Here is a 25,065-nt window from a genome sequence, read left to right as displayed (position 1 = left end):
ATAAAACATTCGAGCTACCATAGGTCTCAGCAGCTCCATGCAACATGTTTTGCTTAAGTGAATGCGTGCCAAGGTTCAAATATTATTTAACTCAGAGTAGAACATACTTAGCTGTCCCTCAAGTTCTCCATCATCATATACACATACACATATTCCACTTATTTTCACCTTTTATATCCAATTAGAGTGTGCCCTTAGACTTTGCTAAGTGAAAGGTTTATGCATTCCCATATTCTTTTCACTGTCTCACTTTTCCTTATATCAAACTGGTTTAATGGATAACTTTATACCCACCTCTTCAAGCGCCTCAACTGCTGTCCTAGGTTTGAGAGATTAATTTCTATTAGGTAATATTAACAAGTATCTCTTCGCCAGTTTACCTTACATCCCTTAAAGCTAGGGCATTTCTATCTGGTAGTTTTCAAAAACTGGGGCTGAGGATTCTTTAATCACATTTTATGCAGCCGTGACAAGCCGTGCAAGAAACACCATCTGCGGTTTTGCTCTTTTCAAAAATATTCCAGGAATCATTAAAAATAGCAGAGTTGAGCTCATATTCAAACCCAATAACTGAGCCGGTTTTTTGCATCTGAAACAGGTAAGAAAACTTGGTAATTGTTGCACTTTACTGGCCCTATTCACTAAAAAAATTGTAAATATGCACCCACACATTTACTTCTGAATAGGGGGACAGGTTTACCACTTTTTGGAATTCACCACCTCCTCAAGAAATCTGGATGGGAAGCTGTGTCTGATGCAGGTTTTCATGCAAAATATTTGGGTAATGACTTGATTTCCCATTTAGGAAGCTGTTTCCTCTGAATGGAGAGGTCTGTGGGATACAACTCTGCACTAGGAGAATGGATACCCCTGGGCAAATCCACATTTTTTTTCCCCATCAACAGAGAAAATATTTTTCCTCCAGAGAGAAACACCTTCCCCTGCAATACCACTAATTTGTAAAACACCAACCATTTCCAAGTTGGCAAGTAGATGCTTATAGAGAATGAGAATACTGAGAAACTACCATGTGTGTGAGAGTTTTCAAACTTTCATGCCAGGCCACTCTCCACCCCTTAAATGAGATTTAGGGCTCTGGAGATCTCAAACCCACCCCAAAAAGGGTAGGTGGGAATCATGAGAGAGGCAGAGTAAAGACTCAGAGTTTTATGAACTTTAGGAAGATAATTTATTTCTCAATTGGTCTAATTTCGAAGCTGATAGAACCATGAAGATCTCAAATGACTGATCAGGCTGCACAAAATTAAGTTGCATAGAGCTTCCGAGCAGAAATTAGAATTGCACCCAACAAACAGCACGTGGCCCACACCTACAACTCTATAAATGTCAGCAACTGGAACAGGCCTTCGGAACACAGACTTTATTCTGCTGGAATTACTACAAAGTCTCTCAGGAGCCTGAACTCTACAGCTATAGAGGAGATCTGCCCTGGCTCACCACCTCGGCCGTCACCTACCCAGCCGGACATTGGGCACTGTTCTCCCAGTCTCCCCGCCCTGTCTCCTTCCTCCCCCACCCTTCGACAAATTACTGTAACATTGTTGTTTTGCCTATGTTTCTCTATGCTCTGGTAACAGGTGTAATTTGTAACTTGTAATGCTACGATTCCTCATGTAAAGCGCTCTGTCACCTTCGGGTCTAGCCAGCACTATATAAAACTCTTCAAATAAATAAATAAATAATGTACGATTTTGAAAAGCAAATGTCAACCCGTCCAGTAAAAGTGGTTTACATTTCTTTTTTCTGGTGAAATAAAACACTATTTGATGCAATCAGCTGCTCACAGACTGAAGGGTTTAGCCTTTTTAGGGTAAAACAGAAGTACTCCAGAAACCCCTATAATCTGCATTGTGTTAGCAGTCGAACAACATGAAATCTGAACTGAAAAAAACAAGAACTCTCTCTTGTTTTAAGTATAACTCTATTAAGACCTTCTGGGTAAAGGCCAATGCAATGCAATGACAATTGAAAACAATAATCTGCTTTTCCAATAAAAGAGTCTGAAGCTCGCCAATCCTTCAGGTATAAGTAAGCAGCTTCAAGAAAGCTAACAAACCAGTCACATGGTTATCTGCATTTTCAAATGTGAGGGTTTTCCACACAAAAATATCTTCAGCTAAATTCTCATCCGAGAGCTCTCTTCACTGACAGTGGGCTTTATAGTATGCAAATTGAATTTTATTTTTGGCCTCACCAGTGTCTCTCCTTACATATATATTCGCCTTCTATGCCTTGTATGTTCTACTTCTCCATTCCTACTATCTCGGTCCTTCCAAAAACACCATCGACAGATATGTTTCCCACCTAGTCAGTTTTCCATAACAGCAGTAATATCAGGTTCTCTTTCTTTAGAGCCTGCTATAAATGTTCTTAACTTGTTGGCAATATTAGAAGGCGCTGTAAAAAAAACACAGAATAACATTTTACACGTGGAAAGAAAAATAAACGCAAGATGTTGTGAAGAGAAACATGTTCTGATGAGATGTGTGTGTTTACATTCAGTGCTCAGTGCCAGAACCGAAATTCACACAAAATGTTTCCAGATCCACTGTGTTGACAATTTAATGACTGCAAACACAACAAAAGACAAACCTTAAAAAATAACCACAACAAGCCATTGAATAAAAACACGACTTAAGATACCAACATTCTTGAGAGATGGCCACCGCAGCAGTGTGTAATGACATTAACCAGCAGTAGAGCTATTAAACATCAGATGGAAACTCAAACACCTTTTCAATAGCGCCTTGAAGAAATGGTCATGGCAGGCCCCAGAAACATATATTGTTTGCACTGAAACACAAATATTTCTCCTTCCTTCTGAGAGAAATCTGAATGTAAAACACATCAATCGAAGAGTGGGAGAGCACAGACACATACAGCAGCCTATGCATATTCATCAGATGACTCATTCATACCTTTTCTGGATACTTCATTCTTGCTTCACTCAGCTATGGCACAATTCAGAAAATCTTACACTGCCTCTAGCACATCCCTGAACATTAAAACGTTTCAATGCCGCCTTTGTGCGTAAAAAGGAGCAACAACTACTAACTTCCTATTACAAGGCTCTCAAGCCTGAAACTACCGTGAGAGATTTGCTGTTCAGGATTTTCCTTTGCCCTGTAGTACTTCCAGTCCTGTTTATCTTACTAGAAATTCAGGGCTACAAGTACCAGAATTGAAACATCGGTACTGGAAAAGGAGCACAGGCATGGAACTGAGAATCTTGAGAGCTCTGCTTAGGGGACTCCAGAGAAACAAGTAAAAGATAGACACCAATGGTTAAGCTCCTCATCCCGTCAGTCACAGAACATGTTCATTGCCTTTTGCAGGAAGAAAAAAGGTTTATCATAGTAGGAAGACCGGTATTGTCAGTTAGGCAGCCTGCCTGCATATAGATCTTCCAACTCACACAGTGCCACTATGTGTCACACAATAGCAGCTCCCTTTACACAGTCTCCCGGTGAAGAGTTGTTATCACATGCTGGATCTCAAGATGAGTTGGAAACCCCTGAAGAGAGTGGGTGTCCAGGAAGTGCTTGGAGGCTCTACACAGCCAATGTCCATTAAGGATTTTTAAACTTCCCTACGACATCAGCGGTATCCCGATAAGGTATATTTTTGGATGTGTTAACTAGAGGTGCCTCAGGGTATGCTCAGCACAAACCTCTATTCCCATAGAGTGAACACTTTAAAGAAGTTTGCATTTTTGTGCTGCATCACATCTAATTACATGAAGGTTCTATCTGAGATCAAGGGGTGAGGTTGATAGGTGCACTGCTTACTTAAGAGTGGAGAAGGTTTGGTTTGATGTAGGTCTTACACTCAACATGTCAAAAGCACCAACATGGCGTAGTTTTTCACTAGATTTACAGTGCTCCTGCACCTGAACAACAAATTTACTAAGGGAGGTCTGCCATTGCTTCTCAAGTCCACACTGCAAGTTATGAGAACATGAGAGCCAGTGCATCAACATGAAAACAGTCAGCACCCTAGTGCTGTTAGTTGCTTACAGAAAGGTCTAAGGAAAGAGACAAACTGGTCAAAGTCTAGGAAGATCTTAAAGCCCTGAAAACACTTGTATGTTACCAAGATGACGCATCATCAAACTAAAGCAATAATGTAAACAATTGCTGTCACAGTGGGTGGTTTTAACAGAAGAAAAGCTCAACCCCAAACCAGAAACGTTCCTCTCCCAAACATTTAACAGACAAGCACAATACAATCAAGTGCTTTTTCCAAAAGAACACTGGAAACACACTCACAGTTGTAAACCTCTCAAAAGTTAACTACCTAAAAGGAAAAACATTTGGAAGCAACATCATCCCATCACCACTAGTGAAACCATTCGGTTTAGACTGTGTAGGGCGGGAGGTCGTTCCTTCCGAGTTTGGCCGCAAAGCTGTGGAATTCTCTACCATCCCACATCCGCGAAATTGATGAGCTGCTGAAATTCAGGAGACCCATCAAAACGCATCTGTTTCCTCACTTCTCTTAGGATCTTGATCTGTGTGTTTCCTCTCTCATACTGCTATGTTGTGTCTGGGTACCCTTCCGGAAGCGCCGGGACGCCCCTTGGCTGGGGCATCTGTGCTCAGGGGGCCACCACTTATCACCCCAAAGATCCACTCGCTTGCCCACTTTCATGACCTCCGTTTTTTTAGCATCAAGCTGGAGACAGTTGGTCTTCATCCAGCTGGCTACTGCCAGGAGTCCTTCCCGAAATCTGGGGCATCAAGGTTGGCGTCCCCACTCAAGGTGACCGTCAGCTGCGTGTCGTCAGCATAGGAGGCCATGGTCAAACCTCAATGCTTGACGACAGCAGCCAGCGGCCTCACATAAAGATTGAATAATGTGGGGCTCAATGACGAACCCTGAGGCACACCCGGATCCAGGGGATAGAATTTGGACTCAAACGGTGGAGTGGCGACCTTGAAGGTCCGATCAGCTAGGAAGGAGCGGAACCAATCGAGTGCAGTGCCCTCAACACCCGCCTCTCGTAGACTTTGAAGTAATATTCTGTGCGAGACCGTATCAAACGCGGCACTAAGGTCAAGAAGTACCAGTGCTGCAGTCTGACCGGAGTCGAGCACAGAACGAAGATGTTCCGTCATAGAGAGCAAGGCTGTTTCTGTGCTGTGGCCAGCACGGAACCCATTCTGGGAAGGATCCAGAATACATTCCCTCGCAAGATGTTCGGTCAACACCTCATTCACGTGGGCTTCCGCAATTTTAGCGGCCCAGGGAAGGAGATAAATAGGGAGATAGCTCTCAAGTTTAAGGGGGTCAAGGGTAGCCTTTTTGAGTATGGGTGTCACAACGGCCTGTTTCCACTTAATCGGGACGGCGCCTGAAGCGAGGGAAAGATTGATGAGATGGCACACTGGAGGGAGGCAGACAGCAGCAGATTCTCTGAACTGGGCAGGCTTCAAGGGATCCTCTGGCGAGCCTGATTTAATTTTAGAGGCCAGCTTGTGAAATGCCTCCATCGACAGACTAGGCAGTGAGGATAAGGCCTCACCTATGGCTAGTGTGGGACTAGAAGGCTCATCTACCTGCTCGATGGTGGGGAAGGCGCGATAAATAGCTTGAACCTTTTCAATGAAAAAAGCAGCCAGATTTTCACAGTGATCCACAGAGCAGACTTCTGCTGCAGTGGCTCTTTTGGCCGTCAAGTCCTTAAGGACTTTGAAAATTAGCTTGGATGGATTGGGGCTATTTCTAAATTCCTGGGCGTAGTAGGCTGCACGAGCTCTATATACCGCTCTATGATAAAATTTGATTTTGGAGAGATAGACAGTTTTTTTTCGAGCCTCATAGGATTTCCGCCATTCCCTTTCTGCCTGTTTACAGGCTTTTTTTAATGGTACCAGGGAACGGTCGTACCATGGGCTGGGTTCTCTGGAACGGCATTTAGTCCATGCAGCGGGGATCAGAGCATCCAAAGCGCGAGAAACCCAATCGCAAAATGTGTCATACCCGGATTCAACGCTGGGGTAAGAGCCTAGTGGGTTAATCTCCAGGAGATGATGAAAGTCCTCCAAATTGAGTTTCTTCCAGTGGCGTTTCATCACTACTCTATCCAGGGCTTAAACGGATGCTCTTTAATCACAAGAGAAATTTTCACCAGAAGATGATCAGTCCAAGCAATAGAACTGGGCCTGGCTACCTTGGCCCCAGTTAAATTAGTGAAGAAAGGATCAAGAATATGGCCCCCAGATGAGTGGGGAAGGTGACCAATTGATTAAGCTGAAGGGCCTCCAAATCAGCCAAGGTACTGCTGATAGTGGGCATATGGGCGCAGTCAAAGTGAAGATTAAGGTCTCCAAGAATGCAAAAGTTAGCGCAGCCCAATGCCAAAGAGCTGACACATTCTGGGAGGGCCTTTCGAAATTCAGTGTCGCAGCCAGGAGGGCGATAAATTAGGAGACCGGATAAAGTGAACTGATGGCTGATAGAAATTCTGAAAAAAGCGCTTTCACACCCTGCTAGATCCACTACCCTCCATTCACATGGATAACAAGACTTTACGACTACAGCAATGCCACTACCCCTAGATGACCGATTGTGTGTGAAGATGGAATAATCAGAGGGGAGTGCAAGATTCACAACAGCCGTATCAGCTTCTTGGAGCAATGTTTCCGTCATAACAAACACGTCTGGTGATTCCTCACTAATGAGATCATAAAGTTCTGCGTGGTGCTTCGGAAGGGATCTGATATTCAGATTCCAAACCGTAATATCTTCAGAGACCAAAGGTCTACTGCGGGGGGGCTTAATCGGGGAAGACTCCTTTAGGGCAAAGATTGGAGCGGGGGCAGTAAGAGACCATATCCCACAGGCACAAGCGTGCGGGCCACAAAGGGGACTAACCGGCCCATGGTGGCAGCGTGGGACAGAATGCCTAAAACTGAGCAAATCAGCCCGGTGGGACCATTTGTCTCGCAGGGAACCCGTTGGATCTGACATATTATTTACCAGTTTGCGATAGGTGAGGGAAGTGGCTTTCTTTGGTATATATTCTGTGAACAGTCTATCTTCCAGGGGGGAAGCTTCCGGGACCTCCGTACCAGATGGCAGCGCTGACATCAGGGCATGTCTGATCTGTACGTATCGGAACTGAACCCCCTTTTTATGGTCTGGCTTGACAGCGCAGCTGTCCCCAGACAATTGTGCAAAAATCACAGAGAGATGGGCTTTGGCTCTGCCCACGTGTTGGGAGTCAGGAGCAGACGTTTTGATTGGGCAGAAGTTATTAGCTTTCACTTTCACAAAAAAAGTGCTTGCCCTCCACACAGCTGTGAACATTTTGTTTTATTTATCCAGTTGTCAGAGCTTGAACTGTTATAGCACTCACATGACACTGTACAGCTATTAAAGTGTCTGAGATAACTAGATAATGTATGGTGTTTTTCTCTGGCAGCAGCACAGATGGGAGGATGACAGTAATTAAGATTCATGGATTTGTAGATATGGCTTGACAGTGCACCTTTTAACCTACCGTTTAACCTACACCATTAATTTTGTACAGCTTGTTGCTTCCACACAAATACATATCCATCCTCATTCTAGCTACTTACAATGCTTCACATTACTATGTAACATGCCTTTAAAGCCATACCTATTGGCAGTGCCAATGCTTGTTGAAATTTACACTCAATCCTACCCCCTTTCTTACAGATTTGTGTTTCAAGTTGTATACTTTCTGCAATTTCTTGCGTACATTCAGAAGAAATAATGCATACGTATTACTTTATGTTAGAATTTAAGAGCAAAAGTTAATGGATGCAAAATCAATAAGACACTATGCCTTTATGTGCATGTGAGTATCATCATCCAACATCATTGCTTCTTCGTGTTCTTGATCACTGAATAACAAGTTGGCCATGTTGGTTTTAACAAACCTAAGGCAGGCACAATGATGAAATAAGTGTAGACTTAAACTTGAAAGCTTATGACTCCCTTTTCAACCCGAGGCAGGGTCATCTATGGTTGACGTTTCCAACCATACACCACACAAACCCCTATACATCCATCCACATGCATTGAGGATGGAAAAGAAGTCTCTTGTACCTCATTTACACTGCCATCCTTACCGACAACCTACACAAAGGATGAAAGTCTGGCCGGACCAGATGACATCACGTTCATCTTCTGATGCGACAATAATAGAAAATTACAAAAGCTCAAAGGAAAGACCTTGATGCAGTGGCGTATCAAACCTTGATGGGCCCGCCTGCAGAGTACACCCCCCCCCCCATGCTTCGTGCCAGTCAGGAGCTCTCAGACCAGGGGCCTGCCACTAGTGTCGGAGGAGGCCCCCGGGAGCTCAGGGACTATTGTTACACCACTGCCCTGATGATGTCAAGACACTAACTTTTGGAGCTTTCATCCACTGCATCTAGTCCTGGAAGACTTCATGAAATACTGGGTTCTGCTCTGCATCTAGACCTCACTGGTCCAGTCATCACACTCAGCAAAACCTTATTTAGGCACAATTCTATTCAGACACAGACGCCCTTGCATGCTGAAGCCGTCAAATGTACTAAAAAAAAATAATAAATGAGAACAAATACTTTAATTGATCTTACACTTCTAGCTTCACAGTGTGTCCAAAGGTAATTAAGAATGAGGCTAAAAGAATAATTCACTTAGGACTAATGCCCTTAGGTGGAGTCAGGAGAATCAGGAAGTAAACTGCTCTCCATTCTCACTGTCCAAAAAAAGTCTGGAAACAAATCAAGACACTTTAAAAAGTGGATCCAACAAGATGATTTTTTCAAATTACTGAAATGGTAATCAAACTACAATCTCAGAAAAGAATACAAAGAACTTGTGGATTTATCTAGAGATGACAACATGGACATTGTCCTGAGGAAGGATACATCTAGCAGTGGTGCCTGCAAATGTTTCTCCACCACTGCTGGACCTAATCAACAATGGCAGCTTGGGTACCACTACTGAAGCAATGAGAATGGATCTACAACAGATTAATCACTGCAACATTAATAAAGGGAACAAGAACACAATATAGGGTCAGACAGAAAGTAAGCAGGGCAGAGAACAAGGGAAGGCTCAACTCGAATGTTTCCTACAAAAACCATAAGAGAACATATGGGAAATATATGGCAAGTTCAAAGGCACATGGGGTGAGCATTCTGTTATAAATGTCAAAGAGTTCACGGTGAAGGTCAAATTATGTTCCTTCATCATGAATTGTGAAAAACTATTTAGAAGAGGGAAGATCAAAATATCGGTCCTTCTGTCTGATAAATGAGGATTTAGGGGCTTCTAACTGGGTTTGCTGGAGGTAAAAAGTGCACAAACTGCAAGAGAGGATACTGGTGGTGCGCAGAAGGAGCCACGTCAAACCTGGCGATTTTATAATGCTTCAGAGAACACAGATTAAAATGTTTCGAGCCAGTCATTTTTTGTTTTGTTTTATATAGCGCCAACTAGACCCTAGACATCAGGCATCAGAGCACTTTACATGAGCACCAGTTTCGGTACATGAGGACACTTTCATTTTTGTTAGGCACGGGGAGATTAAGTGATTTGCCCAGAATCACAGGATGTTGAGCTTTGTTGCCGAGACTCGAACCAGGTTCCCAAGCTTCGAGGTCGACCGCTCTAGCCGTAAGGCTAGGTCAGATTACATACCATTATAGCTATTGTCATAATACAGAGGGAGAGACACTTAAAGTACGATTCTCAAAACATTTACTACTTTAGTGTAACATTAACAATAATGAAATGGCACAGTTTTTCAGTTGTGTGCTAAAGTGTAATTATAACACAGGCCCCGTGGGAACTTGCCATGTGGTATTTTGAGTGACATTAAGTTGCAACTGGCACAATTACACATCAGCGCAATGTGATGAGTTGTTCCCATGATGTTTTTGCATTCCTGTGTTCCTACTACAGAAAGTTCTTAAAAGACATGTTTCAGGGTCAGCCGCTATAATTATGCCCACCTACAGAATCTATACCTTGCATTTGCATGCCAAAGAAACTGCCGTACTTAGACTCATCAATGGCCTGCCTATTCAGCAAGAAACATATAAATATGAATGCTAGTGAAATATTACTAAGTTTAAAAGACGAAGTACAACCAAGAACAGATTGCACGTTGCAATGGCTGACAATTTATAGCCAAAGGCCATGGATCTGTTTTCGCGCTGGCCATTTTCGTAAGATTATTAAAAAACAACATCAACAATCTTGCTGGTTGCAAAGGTCAGCGAAGGCGACCTGCAAATGTGTTGCTTATCGGTTGGGAGAATGCGAGTTTGACTCCTACTGCTGCGGCCCCACACAGGGAAGAATTCCGCGCCTGAGAGCCAACAGCAAGCGGGAGTGCAGCTCTGATGAGCTCTGGGTATGCTGTCAGCTGCCAGATTCCACGCCCGCCCACACGTTCTGCCCCATCGCTTTCTGCTACATGCACTCATCAGACTATCACTTGGTGTTCTACCACTGCAAGCTAATGATTAAATGTTGAGCGAAGGACTTGGGGTGGAGAACGGAACTGGCAGACGCTGCTTGCACTGCAATGTATGTAAAAACCTGTTGCCTGACCTACAGATCATGCAAATAAACCACACTCGCCAGAAGATCGGCCTTACCTGAACCACTCCCATGCAGGAATCCAGGAAGATGGATCCCTTTGGCTCTTTGCAGATCTTCTCATCTTTGTAGAAGTTGAGGTTGTACGATCCGTCCCCGAGCTGGATCAGGTGGAAGAATCTTCTCTTAAATGACTGTCAAAAGAAACCACAAACTCAGGCCACAGACCTTTCATATTCTAGACTCCAAAATACATGCATCATAGTAGTGAATGAAGGTACGTTACAGCATACAGCAAAATATTACATTCTTACATATCGAAGGGTAAAACAGCAATAAAAGCCTTCGGGTCAAGCATTACCATTTTGTCCCGCATTCTAGTCACAGTCCTTACTAAGTACTTACCTATCCCTTTAACAAAACCTTTTAGCACCTTCATCAGAAAAATGCCAAAACTCTGACAACAGTCTTGTTTCTCTGATGATGCATCTAGCTAAGTTCCTGATCTTTCACTTTTCCTAGTCTAAAATGTGCCTCCTTTGTTGGCATGTGTTTGGAGCGGTTCTGCACATCTAATCTTCTTGGGTTGATAGAAACTTTTTTGGTTTCTGGAAGAATTTTCTTTTTATCAGGATGGCCATGCAGTTCGATACCCTGGAGTCTTGCATCCCACAAGTGCTTGTTGTGACCCAATGGGCTGGAGCTCCTCGAGCTGTACTGTGTCAGTTGTGGGCTGCGGCCAGACCCAGGTCTTGTCTTAGGACCCATTCTGTGCACATGGCAGCAAATGTTTTGTTGGAGAGGGTGGCCCTCTGCTTTTTCATGGTGCAATTGAGGGAGATAAACACATGCTTGGTGAAAAGAAGGAGGGACGCATCATAAGTAGGAGCTGAAGATCAAAGCCCAGTTGCGGTGTTTTTATTTTCAACAAAATTGAAACCATAACTGTTCGCTCAGTCACCCCCAAATTACAGTTAATTTCCTGTTGGTATCAATTATTCCAGGTTTTAGGGGGAGGTATGTCTGTTACAATCACCAGCTATTTGCCCAGGAACGGGAATTTTCCTGTGCTTGGTCGTCCATCCACTTTTAAGGATTTGGAGGATGCTACTGCTTTGATACAACCCCATGTAGGTTGCAAAAATTGTCAGCCTTGCTGGAAGGTCGATTCCTTCCACCTTAAGGTTTCCCCATTGGAGTGGTGGTTGTGGAGCACTCACACATGGCCTGCTAGAAAGCTGCTCTCAAGAAATAAAATCCCATGATTCTAATTCTCAACATGAACGTTCAGACGTACTGTGCTGGCTGGTTGCTGCCACGCATAGGGATGCTCTTGAGCATGCGATTCTCAGACAGGTCTGTCATTTAAATTTGTTATAAAAAGGCACTGTTCTGCTATTCTATAGTTTGTGTTTAAAGTTTACTGGTCTTAGTATAGAAGTGAACACTTTTGCTGCACTTTGGTAACCAAAGAGGCGTAAATGTATCTAGGGTAGATGCTCTCATGCACTGGTGCAGTTGTCATTTGGCATTTCGGTGGCACACAATCGGAGTGTGGCATTGCAGTGCATTTGGTATTCAGCTGATTATTTTCCAAATGGTTCAGCAAAGACAGGAGGTGTGAGTTTGATGGGCAAGGCCGAAGGGCTACATCAAAATACCTACAAATCTCATCAGGATGCATGACTATTGCCTGGCAGAAAATGTGTGGGGTAGACAGTGATGAAAGCAAATGAGATTGGGAGCCTATTAATCAAATAATTGCACATTGGGGGCTGGATACCTCTGTAGGCAGAGGTGCATCTTAATGTGTTCAGGTGTAGAATATTTATTATTTTATTTATAGAGTTGTATAGAATGTGTGGTGTCTCTTGAACACTAATGTAGTGAGCAGGGTGATGTCAACTGTATGGGGTCAGTGATGTGCTGAATGTGTTCAACATTTTCTAGTGTGTGCTCCAGTTTGTGCTATAAACGTAGATTCTCATGCGACACGAACAATTGATATGAACAATTTATATTAATACCCACGCGGCCCTTGTTTCATTATAGGAATGTACAGCTCTTATAATGTTACAATGTCACTTTCCTCTCTGTGCTGTTTTCTGTCATGTGATTCATGCGCTGCATTGCAGACATTGGTGGGCTAGGTTAGTTTCTAGAGCAACTGCTGCAAAAATATGCACAGGAACCCAGTGGTCATTGGCTCCAAGCCCAGCTGGACAGACTATATTTTACCACTGCAGCGTGGATTGCCTTAGGTTGACTATATTGGCACTATTTTCAACAGTAGTAAGATGCAAGATGCTGGTGTGTCAAGTGGTTTAGAATGATTACACTGCTATCCAGGCATGCTGTTGCTTACTTGTGCATTATAAGGACATCTGTTTTTTTGCTGTGATCTATACAAAGCAACCCTTTTCTGACTTTCAGAATCCCTGATTTGCTGGGGCTTAGACAGGCTTCTATAAAAAACAAGCATTTGCAATGCAATAGGTCTCGCATTAGGAAGGTTTGAGCTATTGGTATTGTAAATGACACATTTTGTATTTATGTGCTGGTTTTGAAAATAGCGAAATTAATAGCTTTGTCATTTACAATGCCAATAGTTTTAACTTTCGCAAATGTGACACCTGTAGCATTTGTAATGCAATATGTGTTGTAGTCAGGTGACTTAGATGTATTGATATTACAAATAACAATGGCTTTTAATTTTTAAAAATAATTAATACTTAAATAAAAGTTATTGTAATTTATAATGGCAATAGCTTAAACTTTTGTAAATAACTTGTGTGAAGATTATGTTCAGTGTATTTTATTGTGACGAAAATGCAAGAACAGAAGGGAAATATTAACATATTTTTGTGACATTTGTAATAAAGCTTGAAACATTGAGAGAACATATTTGAACCAGTTGTTGTTGAATGGTTGCACAGATTGATGCTGTGGTGGCGCTGAGTGATGTTGTAGTGGCGACAAGTGATGCTGTGGCGTTCAGTGATGCTGTGGTAGCGCATAGTGATGGTTGTGGTGCCCGAGTGATGCTGTGGTGCCCCTGAGTGATGCTGTTGTTTGGCGATAGATAGATAGAGTTGAGGGCGATAGATAGCTAGAGGGAGGGGGAAAGATAGATAGAGTGAGGGCGATAGACAGAGTGAGGGCGATAGACAGAGTGAGGGCGATAGATAGAGTGAGGGCGATAGATAGAGTGAGGGCGATAGATAGGGTGAGGGCGATAGTTAGGGTGAGGGCGATAGTTAGGGTGAGGGCGATAGATAGGGTGAGGGCGATAGATAGGGTGAGGGCGATAGATAGGGTGAGGGCGATAGATAGGGTGAGGGCGATAGATAGGGTGAGGGCGATAGGTAGGGTGAGGGCGATAGATAGGGTGAGGGCGATAGATAGGGTGAGGGCGATAGATAGAGTGAGGGCGATAGATAGGGAGGGGGAAGATAGAGTGAGGGCGATAGATAGCTAGAGTGAGGGCGATAGATAGCTAGAGTGAGGGCGATAGATAGCTAGAGTGAGGGCGATCGATAGATAGATAGATAGATAGATAGATAGATAGATAGATAGATAGATAGATAGAGTGAGGGCGATAGATGTGTGTGGTTGTATGTGTATTGTTGTATGTGTGTGTGTGCCTGGTTGTATGTATGTGTGTGTGCGGTTACAGAAGGATGTATGTGGAAGAAAGCAGCAGATCAGCATATTATAACAGAACAGGGAGTTAAAGAAGGATGTGTGTTGAAGAGATCAGCAGATCAGCACAGGAGAAGAGAACAGGGTTTTGGAGAAGGAGGTGGGTGGAAGAGAGCAGCAGATCAGCACAGGAGAAGAGAAGAGAACAGGGAGTTCAAGAAGAAGGCAGTTGGAAGAGAACAGCAGATTAGCACAGGAGAAGAGAACATGGAGTTAAAGAAGGAGGTGGGTGGAAGAAAACAGCAGATCAGCACAGGAGAAACGAACCGGGAGTTAAAGAAGGAGGCGGGTTTTAGAGAGCAGCAGATCAGCACAGGAGAAGAGAACAGGAAGTTAAAGAAGGAGGTGGGTGGAAGAGAACAGCAGATCAGCACTGGAGAAGAGAACAGGGAGTTAAGTAAGGAAGCGGGTGGAAGAGAACAACATATTAGCACAGGAGAAGAGAACAGTGAGTTAGAGAAGGGGGCAATGGTGAAAGAGAACAGCAGATCAGCACAAGAAAAGAGAAAAGGGAGTTAGAGAAGGAGGCGGGTAAAAGAGAACAGCAGAACAGCACAGGAGAAGAGAACAGGGAGTCAGAGAAGTAGGCGAATGGAAGATAGCTTAAAGATTATCACAGGAGAAGAGAACATGGAGTTAAAGAAGGATGCGGGTGGAAGAGAACAGCAGATCAGCACAGGAGAAGACAACAGGGAGTTAGAGAAAGATGCGGGTGGAAGAGAGCAGCAGATTAGCACAGGAGAAGAAAACAGGGAGTTAAAGAAGGTGGCGGTGGAAGAGAACAGCAGATTAGCAGAGGAGAAGAGAACAGGGAGTTAAAGAAGGAGGCGGGTGGAAGAGAGCAGCAGATTAGCACTGGAGAAAAGAACAGAGTTAAAGAAGGAGGCGGGGTGTTTGAGAGAAGAAGATCAGCACAGGAGAAGAGAATAGAATAGGGAGTTAGAGAACGAGGTGTGGTGAAAGTGAGCATCAGATCAGCAGAAGTTAACAGGGAGTTAAAATGAAATGCAATATGTTTCTCATTCGGAAAGTTTGAGCTATTGCTGTTGTAAATGACCAATTTTATTTTAACGTTTTGTTGTGGAAAATAGTGAATTTAATTGCCTTGTCATTTACAACGCTAAAAGTTATAACTTTTGCAAATGTGACACCTATAGGATTTGTAATGCAATATGGCTTGTATTTATGTGACTTACATGTATTGATATCATAAAAAACAATGGTTTGGAGTTGGGGGTGGAGTTGGAGGGTGGATAGGGTGGTGGCGGATAGGGTGGTGGCGCATAGAGTGGTAGAGTGTTGGTGGAGAGAGTGGTGATGGTAGAAGGCTGTACTGTGTGTGAGAGAGGGTGTGTGTGAGAGAGAGTGTGTGTGTGTGTGTGTGTGTGTGTGTGTGTGTGTGTGTGTGTGTGAGAGAGAGAGAGAGTGTGTGTGTGAGTGTTAGACGGACCGGGAGGGTCGGCCGAGGTACGGGGAGAGGTCTCCAGGGAGAGCCGTCTCCAACGACTGTACAGATGAATAACTTCCCCCCCACAGACGGACACCACACAAGACTGAAGGTTAACGAGACTTTATATGCAATTCTTAGGTTACGATGATATGGTACAAGGAGGTCTGGACTCAGGGGTCCCCTCTAGCTTAGTCTTTGGTTTGAGGAAAAGGGTAGCGGGACAGTCTTTAGTTACCGGTGAGTCCAAAAATAGCTCTCAATCCTTGAGCTCGGCGTTCTTTGAGGATCGGGCCGTGGAGGAGCCAAGCAGGTCCCGAGATGGTCGGATGAAAAATGACGGTCCGCGGCGGAGCCTGCAGGTCCCGATGAAGATGACGGTTACAACGGTCCGCGGCCACGCCAGCAGATCCGGACGACGATGAAGGATGAAGGTTACGACGGCTGTGGCAGCGCCAACAGGCAGGATGATGGTACACAGGACAGAGCTACGGCAGCGCCAGTAGTCCGTTCAGGATGAGTTCCTCTTTACGTCTCTCGACTCCAAGATACAACTGCCTTCCTGCTCTGGAGCTGCCCCAGTTATAGGGCTGGCGTGCTTTGATGTCCGGACCCTCGCACTTGGAGGTCGGGGGTCCGGGATGCGGGGTTCCAGACACCCAGCAGGGGGGTGGAGCCAGCGCCCGGGGGCGCGATGGGCGAGCGGCACTTGGCGGGGGGGAGCCATCGACACCTCTTTCTCCCATTGACTCGCCAAGTAGCCCGCTCACCTCCTGGGTGGATGGTGGTGCCGAGATGTCTGAGGCCGGGCCAGGCCCAGGGTCGGGGTCGATCGGGGGCCAGGCGACCTCGTGGTGAAGTGTCCAAGATGGCGGTTCAGGTTGGCCGCGTGGGCCGGCAGGGGATCGGGCCCACGAGGTTAGCTTGCCTCGCAGGCAGGGGCCCTGAGAGGGCAGCAGATGTACAATGATGATGCGGGGTACTGTCGTGGCGGCTCTCGGGCCTGGTTGGGCTGGGGGAGAGTGGCCCTTCATGTGGCCTGTCCAACATGCGTCCCCCCCAGCTGAAGGCGGGGAGAGTTACCCATCTTCTTGGGGACTCTCGTCGTCGAGGCGGAAAAACCGGGACAGGCCGTCTGCGTTGGCGTGATCTGGTCCTGGCCGGTGTTCGACTGTGAAGTCCATACCTTGCAAGGAGATGGACCAGCGCAGCAATTTTGGGTTTTCCCCCCGCATATGCATCAGCCACTGCAGGGGTCGGTGGTCGGTCTGCACCCGGAAGTGGGTGCCAAAAAGGTAGGGCCGGAGCTTTTTGAGGGCCCATACCACTGCGAATGCTTCTCTCTCTATGGTGCTCCAGCGTTGCTCCCGGGGTAGGAGCCTCCGGCTGATGAAGGCCACGGGTTGATCAAGGCCTTCGGTGTTCACTTGGGACAGGACCGCCCCAATGCCCTGGTCGGAGGCGTCTGTCTGGACGAGGAACTCCCGGCTGTAGTCGGGGGCCTGGAGCACAGGAGCGGAACACATGGCGGCCTTCAATTGTTCGAATGCCGTTTGACACTCTGGGGTCCAGTTCACTTTCTTTGGTTGATTCTTTGACGTGAGTTCCGTGAGAGGCCCCACTATGGTTCCATAGTCTTTTACAAACCTTCGGTAATAGCCTGTGAGGCCCAGGAATGCTCGTACCTCGGTTTGAGTGAGAGGGGGCTGCCAGTCCTGGATGGCAGCAATTTTTAGCTGTAGAGGGGCCACTAGGCCGCTTCCCACCTGGTGCCCGAGGTAGGTCACAGACCCTTGTCCAATTTGACATTTGCTGGCCTTGATCGTGAGGCCAGCTCGTTGAAGGGCTTGCAGCACTGCTCGGAGGTGGTGGAGGTGTTCGGTCCAGTGGTGGCTGTACACAGCGATGTCGTCTAGGTAGGCGGCGCTGAACCCTTCGAGCCCCGCCAGAACCTTATTGACGAGCCGTTGGAAAGTCGCTGGTGCATTTTTCATGCCGAAAGGCATGACCGTAAAATGATAGTGGCCATCGGGGGTGGAGAAGGCAGAACGTTCCTGTGCTCGGGGTGTGAGGCCGATCTGCCAATAACCTGCTGTTAGGTCGAAGATGCTGAGGTAGCGGGCAGCTCCCATTCGGTCGACCAGTTCATCTGCCCGGGGGATGGGATGTGCGTCCGTCCGGGTGACCTCATTCAGGCCCCGGTAGTCGACACAGAACCGGAGTTCTGGGGTGGTTCCGGGGGCGGCTGCTTTGGGGACCAGCACGACCGGGCTGGCCCAGGGACTGTCTGAGGGCTCGATGACCCCGAGCGTGAGCATCTTGGCTACTTCCGCCTGGATGCAGGCCCGTACCCGATCAGGTACGCGGTAGGCCCGGTGGCGGATAGGAGGGCTATCTCCGGTGTCCACATCGTGCACACACCAGGACGTGACACCTGGTGTGAGGGAGAACAGGCTGGCGAACTGTGACAGGAGGGCTTGGCACTCTTGGCGTTGTTCTCTGGTGAGGGTCTCCGAGAGGCGGACCCCATCTACGGAGCCGTCTTGCTCCTGGGTCCGCAGGAGGTCAGGGAGGGGCTCGGAGTCGTCTTCAGCCCCGTTGTCTGTGGCCATCAGTAGGCTGAGTTCGGTTCGTGCAAAGTGAGGTTTCAGCCTGTTGGTGTGGAGGACCCGGAGTGGGTTCCGGGAGGACCCCATATCGATCAGATAGGTGGCAGGACCCTTGCGCTCGATTACCTTGAAGGGCCCCGTCCATTTGTCTTGGAGAGCGCAAGGTTCTGTGGGGGACATTACCCATACTTGTTGTCCCGGCTCGAATTCAATGGATGAGGCGTTCTGGTCATACCATTTTTTCATATCCTCTTGACTGGCCTCTAGGTTGGCTTTTGCTAGGTCTCTGAACCGCTGGGACTGGTTGCGGAGGGTGAGGAGGTACCGGAAGACGTCTGGAGGGTTCTTGGCCGGAGGCATCTCCCAGCCTTCTTTGATCAGGCTGAGCGGCCCCCGCACTGGGTGCCCGTATAGCAGTTCAAATGGGCTGAAGCCTAGTGATTTTTGTGGGACCTCCCGGTAGGCGAAGAGGAGGCACGGCAGCAGTACATCCCACTGGCGACGAAGGGGCTCTTCCAATCCCCCGATCATCCCTTTTAGTGTGCGGTTGAACCGCTCAACCAGTCCGTTCCCTTGGGGGTGATAGGGGGTCGTGAATCGGTAGGTGACCCCACACTGTTGCCAGAGGGATTTCATGTATTTAGAAATAAAGTTCGTGCCTCTGTCGCTGACGACTTCTCGGGGGAACCCCACACGGGAGAAGATCCCCATCAGGGCCCGGCCGACCACTGGGGCTGTCACGGTCCGGAGAGGTATAGCCTCAGGGTAGCGGGTGGCGTGGTCCACCAGCACCAGAATAAAGCGATGGCCTTGTTTTGTACGCGGGTCTAGGGGTCCCACAATGTCTATTCCGACCCTCTCAAATGGGGTCGTGACTACTGGAAAGGGTTGCAAGGGGGCCTTTAGTTTGCGGCCGCTCTTCCCACTGGCTTGGCACGTGGGGCAAGATCGGCAATGCTGGTGTACATCGTTTCTCATTTTGGGCCAGAAGAAGTGGGTCACTAGGCGGCTGTAAGTTTTATCTTGTCCGAGGTGCCCTGCCAGGGGGACATCGTGGGCCAAGTTTAACAGGAAGTCTCTGAAACGGAGGGGTACCGCTAGTACTCTGTTGGCCCCCAGCTCGGCGATTCTTTGCTCGCTGTACAGTAGATCATTGTCCCAGTAGACCCAATGAGTTCCGGAAGTGTCCCCTGCGCCTTGGGCGAGCGCTTGTTGACGGAGTCCCTCTAGGGAGGGACAGGTCTTCTGCTCCCGGCGAAATTGTTCTTGCGTGGGTCCCCCCTCTTGGGCCCCCTGGTCAAGGTTAGCGATGTCGGAAGGTTCGAGGGGGGTGTCATGGTCGGTGGTCTCGGCTGGGGCGACCGGAGGCGGCGGCGCCGGCCATTCTGGTTCTTCTGGGTGAGGGTTGGCCCGGGCGGCCATGGACCGGGTGGTGACGCACGCCCAGTCCGGGACGCCTAACATCCCCAAGTGTTCTTTTCGCTCCACGGCTGCCCACGGGGAGCTCTCCAGGTCATTTCCGAGTAGGCAGTCCACGGGGGAGTCGTCCCGGACCGTCACTTTCAGCATGCCGGAGACCCCTCCCCACTCAAAGGGGACGCAGGCCATCCGACACAGACTTTCCGAGTTGTCGGCTGATCGCACAGGGCAGAGGATGTTCGGTAGATATTGTTCTGGGGTCACCAGGTGACAGCGGACGGCTGTCACACTGGCCCCGGTGTCCCGAAGGGCTTCGGCCCGTCGTCCATTGATGCTTACCCATTGGCTATACTTCTGGGTGTTAGCGGGTAGGGGGACCCGCGGGACCATGTCTCTTCCCCCTAAGCACGCGAGAGTCATGGCGGCTGGCTCCCACTCTTGATACTCTTGCTGGTCTGTTTCTTGTTCCTCGGGGATCTGTTCTTCCCCTAGTGCCGCGGCGGCCATTTGGCGGGGTTTTGGACTCTGATACTGCGGGCAGCTTGGGTCATTTGCATAGTGGCCGACTCGCTGGCATCGGTGACATGTGACATTGGCTCTGTACCCTGGTCGCGCCGGGGTGCTGCCCCGGTTGGCCGGGGGGGTGGTGCTGGCAACGGGGGCGGCCGGAGTGTTGTCTCTTCCTCGTCCTTGGCCCCCTCCCCCTCCTCTCGGTCGGTGGTGTCCATTGTTGTTCCTGTTTTGCTCGTAGGACCCATTCCGGCCCACTCTGGTTATCTCCCAACGGTCAGCTTCGGCTGCGAGCTGCCGGGGATCGGTCAACTTGCTGTCGAGGAGGTGTTGGCGTAGTTCGATGAAGCAATTGTTGGACAGATGCTCCCATACCATCAGATTGAACAGCTGCTCGTATGTCGTGACGTTGTTTCCTTTGATCCAGCCTTCGAAAGCTCTGCTAAAGTACGTTACATAGTCCACCCAAGTTGTACCCGGGATACGTGTGCAGTCTCGGAACCTCTGGCGGTACATCTCGGGCGTGAGACCATAGCGGGTGAGGAGGGCCGCTTTCATATGGTCGTAGGAGGTCATCTGGTGGTCTGGGAGCTGTAACAGGGTATCGCGGCCTTCATTGAGGAATCTGCCCCATAGGCCGGCACCCCAGTCGGTTCTATCGATCCGGTGCGCAGTCATAGCGATTTCATAGGCCTTAAACCATTGTTGGATGTCGTCCTCTCGGAAATATTCTCGGACCACATCCTTGGGGATGTGTACTTTTTTCTCCGCGGTCCCCGGGGTGTGTGGTCTCTCGGGCACCCCTAACTCTTTATTCTGTTTGCGCAGGTTGATCTCGGCTATGTTCCGTTCGTGCTCGTACGCCAGTTTCTTTTCCTCGAGCTCCCTTTGTCTCTGTTTCTCTTCTCTTTCTTCTCGGAGACGTAGGTGCTCTAAGTTGATTTTTTGTTCGGCCAACTTGAGTTCTATTTCCATCTTGAGTCGGGCCATTTCTAGCTCGTGTAGTCGGACTTTTTCTCTTTCTTGGATCTCGTCTTGCGGGAGACCGGTTCTTTGCCCTTCAGGGACTGTGGTGGTTTTTTCTGCGGTGCTTTGCTCAGGGGCTTCGGTATCCCCGGTCTCTGCCCAAGACTGTAGGGCATGTTTAAAATCGTCCTTGGTGCTTAGTCCGGTGGTAGCGATACCTAGTTCGATGCAGAACTGCTTTAGTTCACGGTGGCTGTACTCCTCTAGTTTTTCCATTTGGAACTTCTCGGTTGATCCGCTTTCTTTAGTTGTCATTATGGTTCGTTGTGGGGTGAGCTATTTTCTGTACGTTATGCGGTGATTCGAATCGCGCCGCTGGCCACCAATGTTAGACGGACCGGGAGGGTCGGCCGAGGTACGGGGAGAGGTCTCCAGGGAGAGCCGTCTCCAACGACTGTACAGATGAATAACTTCCCCCCCACAGACGGACACCACACAAGACTGAAGGTTAACGAGACTTTATATGCAATTCTTAGGTTACGATGATATGGTACAAGGAGGTCTGGACTCAGGGGTCCCCTCTAGCTTAGTCTTTGGTTTGAGGAAAAGGGTAGCGGGACAGTCTTTAGTTACCGGTGAGTCCAAAAATAGCTCTCAATCCTTGAGCTCGGCGTTCTTTGAGGATCGGGCCGTGGAGGAGCCAAGCAGGTCCCGAGATGGTCGGATGAAAAATGACGGTCCGCGGCGGAGCCTGCAGGTCCCGATGAAGATGACGGTTACAACGGTCCGCGGCCACGCCAGCAGATCCGGACGACGATGAAGGATGAAGGTTACGACGGCTGTGGCAGCGCCAACAGGCAGGATGATGGTACACAGGACAGAGCTACGGCAGCGCCAGTAGTCCGTTCAGGATGAGTTCCTCTTTACGTCTCTCGACTCCAAGATACAACTGCCTTCCTGCTCTGGAGCTGCCCCAGTTATAGGGCTGGCGTGCTTTGATGTCCGGACCCTCGCACTTGGAGGTCGGGGGTCCGGGATGCGGGGTTCCAGACACCCAGCAGGGGGGTGGAGCCAGCGCCCGGGGGCGCGATGGGCGAGCGGCACTTGGCGGGGGGGAGCCATCGACACCTCTTTCTCCCATTGACTCGCCAAGTAGCCCGCTCACCTCCTGGGTGGATGGTGGTGCCGAGATGTCTGAGGCCGGGCCAGGCCCAGGGTCGGGGTCGATCGGGGGCCAGGCGACCTCGTGGTGAAGTGTCCAAGATGGCGGTTCAGGTTGGCCGCGTGGGCCGGCAGGGGATCGGGCCCACGAGGTTAGCTTGCCTCGCAGGCAGGGGCCCTGAGAGGGCAGCAGATGTACAATGATGATGCGGGGTACTGTCGTGGCGGCTCTCGGGCCTGGTTGGGCTGGGGGAGAGTGGCCCTTCATGTGGCCTGTCCAACAGTGAGAGAGAGTGTGTGTGTGTGTGTGTGTGTGTGTGAGAGAGAGAGAGTGTGTGTGTTGTGAGAGAGCGTGTGTGTTGTGAGAGAGAGCGTGTGTGTTGTGAGAGAGAGAATGTGTGTGTGAGAGAGAGTGTGTGTGTGAGAGAGAGAGTGTGTGTGAGAGCGAGTGAGAGAGTGTGTGTGTGTGTGTGAGAGAGAGAGAGAGAGAGAGAGTGTGTGAGAGAGTCAATCAATCAATCAATCAAAGTATTTATATAGTGCACTACTCACCCAGAGGGTCTCAAGGCGCTAGGGGAGGGGGGTCCGCTACTGCTCGAACAGCCAGGTCTTGAGTTGCTTTCTGAAGGCGAGGTGGTCCTGGGTCAGGCGGAGGTGGGTCGGGAGGGAGTTCCATGTCTTGGCGGCGAGGTAGGAGAAGGACCGTCCCCCTGTGGTGGCTCTTCGGATGCGGGGGGGATGCGGGGGACGGCGGCGAGGGCGTGGCCGGTCGATCGAAGCTGGTGTTTGGGAGCGTAGAAGTTGAGGCGGCTGTTGAGGTATCCTGGGCCTTGGTTGTGTAGGGCTTTGTGTGCGTGGGTGAGGAGTCGGAAGGTGATTCTCTTGTTGACCGGGAGCCAGTGCAGGTCTCTCAGGTGTCCGGAGATGTGGCTGCGACGGGGGATGTCCAGGATGAGTCGTGCTGAGGCGTTCTGGATCCGCTGGAGTCTCTTCTGAAGTTTGGCGGTGGTTCCGGCATAGAGGGAGTTGCCGTAGTCCAGACAGCTGGTGACGAGGGCCTGGGTGACCGTCTTCCTGGTCTCGGTGGGGATCCACCGGAAGATCTTGCGTAGCATGCGCAGGATGTTGAAGCACGACGAGGAGACGGCGTTGACTTGTCTGGTCATGGAGAGGGAGGAGTCCAGGATGAAGCCCAGGTTGCGTGCATGGTCTGTTGGTTTGGGTGCGATGCCTAGGGCGGGGGGCCACCAGGAGTCGTCCCAGGCGGAGGGTGAGGATCCCAGGATAAGGACTTCCGTCTTGTCTGAGTTCAGTTTCAGGCGGCTGTTCTTCATCCATTCGGCTACCTCTTTCATCCCTTCGTGAAGGTTGGCTCTGGCGGTGGCGGGGTCGTTGGTGAGGGAGAGGATCAGCTGGGTGTCGTCGGCGTAGGAGATGATGTTGAGGTTGTGCTGGCGTGCGATGTCTGCAAGGGGGCTCATGTAGACGTTGAAGAGGGTTGGGCGGAGCGAGGAGCCTTGAGGAACGCCGCAGATGACTTCGGTGGCTTCAGATCTGAACGGGGGGAGGCGGACTCTCTGTGTCCTTCCGGCGAGGAAGGAGATGATCCACTCCAGTGCCTTCTCCTGGACTCCGACGTTGCTGAGGCGCTGTACTAGGGTACGGTGGCAGACAGTGTCGAAGGCCGCGGAGAGGTCTAGGAGGATGAGGGCCGCTGTTTCTCCGTTGTCGAGCAGAGCTCGGATGTCATCGGTGGCTGCGATCAGGGCGGTCTCGATGGTGTGGTTGGCCCGGAAGCCAGACTGCGAGGGGTCGAGTGATCCGTTCGTCTCGAGGAAGGCGGCCAGCTGCTTGTTGACAGTCTTCTCGATGACTTTCGCAGGAAACGGGAGCAGCGAGATGGGGCGGTAGTTCTTGAGGTCGGTGGGGTCGGCTGATGGCTTCTTGAGTAGGGCGCTGAGTTCGGCGTGCTTCCAGCTCTCCGGGAAGGTAGCGGTGTCGAAGGATGTGTTGATGATGTCCCGCAGGTGGGGTACGATGACAGCGTCGGCCTTGTTGAAGACGTGGTGAGGGCAGGGGTCGGTCGGAGATCCGGAGTGGATGGAGTTCATCGTGCGGACGGTGTCTTCGGTGCTGATCGGGGTCCAGGCGCGGAGGGTGGTGGTGGGGGGCGGTGGTTCGGTCGTAGCGTGCGTCGGTTGAGTGCTGAAGCTGTTGTGTATGTCCGCGATCTTGTTGTGGAAGTAGGAGGCGAGGGAGTTGCAGAGGTCTTGCGAGGGGGTGATGTCGTTGTTTCCGGCGTTGGGGTTGGAGAGCTCTTTGACGATGTTGAAGAGTTCCTTGCTGTTGTGTGCGTTGTTGTCCAGTCGTTCCTTGAATGTGGTTTTCTTGGTGGCATGGATGAGTTGGTGGTGCTTTCGGGTGGCGAGCTTGAGGGCAGTCATGTTGTCCGGAGTTGGGTCTCTGCGCCAGGTTCTCTCGAGGGCTCGGCAGTTCTTCTTGGAGCTCTTGAGTTAGTCGGTGAACCATGGGGCTTTCTTGCTACCGGGTCTGCTAGGCGGTGTCCTCAGGGGGGCGAGGTCGTCTGCGCAGTCGCTGATCCACTTCGTGAGGTTGGTGGTCGCCTGGCTTGGGTTCGTTGCACTGGTGGGCGGGTTCATG

General features: G+C 49.3%; 1 protein-coding gene across 9 annotated transcripts in view; it reads right to left on the bottom strand.

Moving 5' to 3' along the window:
* DOCK9 (dedicator of cytokinesis 9) overlaps window positions 1-25,065 on the bottom strand; it is a 1,255,128-nt gene that overhangs the window by 625,277 nt on the left and 604,786 nt on the right. For all 9 annotated transcript variants that reach the window (XM_086947866.1, XM_086947869.1, XM_086947867.1 and 6 more), the window contains exon 7: window positions 10,650-10,784. In XM_086947866.1, the coding sequence (XP_086803992.1) occupies window positions 10,650-10,784 (135 nt within the window). The remainder of the gene's footprint in view (window positions 1-10,649; window positions 10,785-25,065) is intronic.

Source organism: Lissotriton vulgaris (genome assembly GCF_964263255.1).
Source record: "Lissotriton vulgaris chromosome 8 unlocalized genomic scaffold, aLisVul1.2 SUPER_8_unloc_1, whole genome shotgun sequence".
Lineage (NCBI taxonomy): Eukaryota > Metazoa > Chordata > Amphibia > Caudata > Salamandridae > Lissotriton > Lissotriton vulgaris.
Note: the sequence above shows the minus strand (reverse complement) of the source record. Positions and strands in the feature narration are given on the sequence as shown.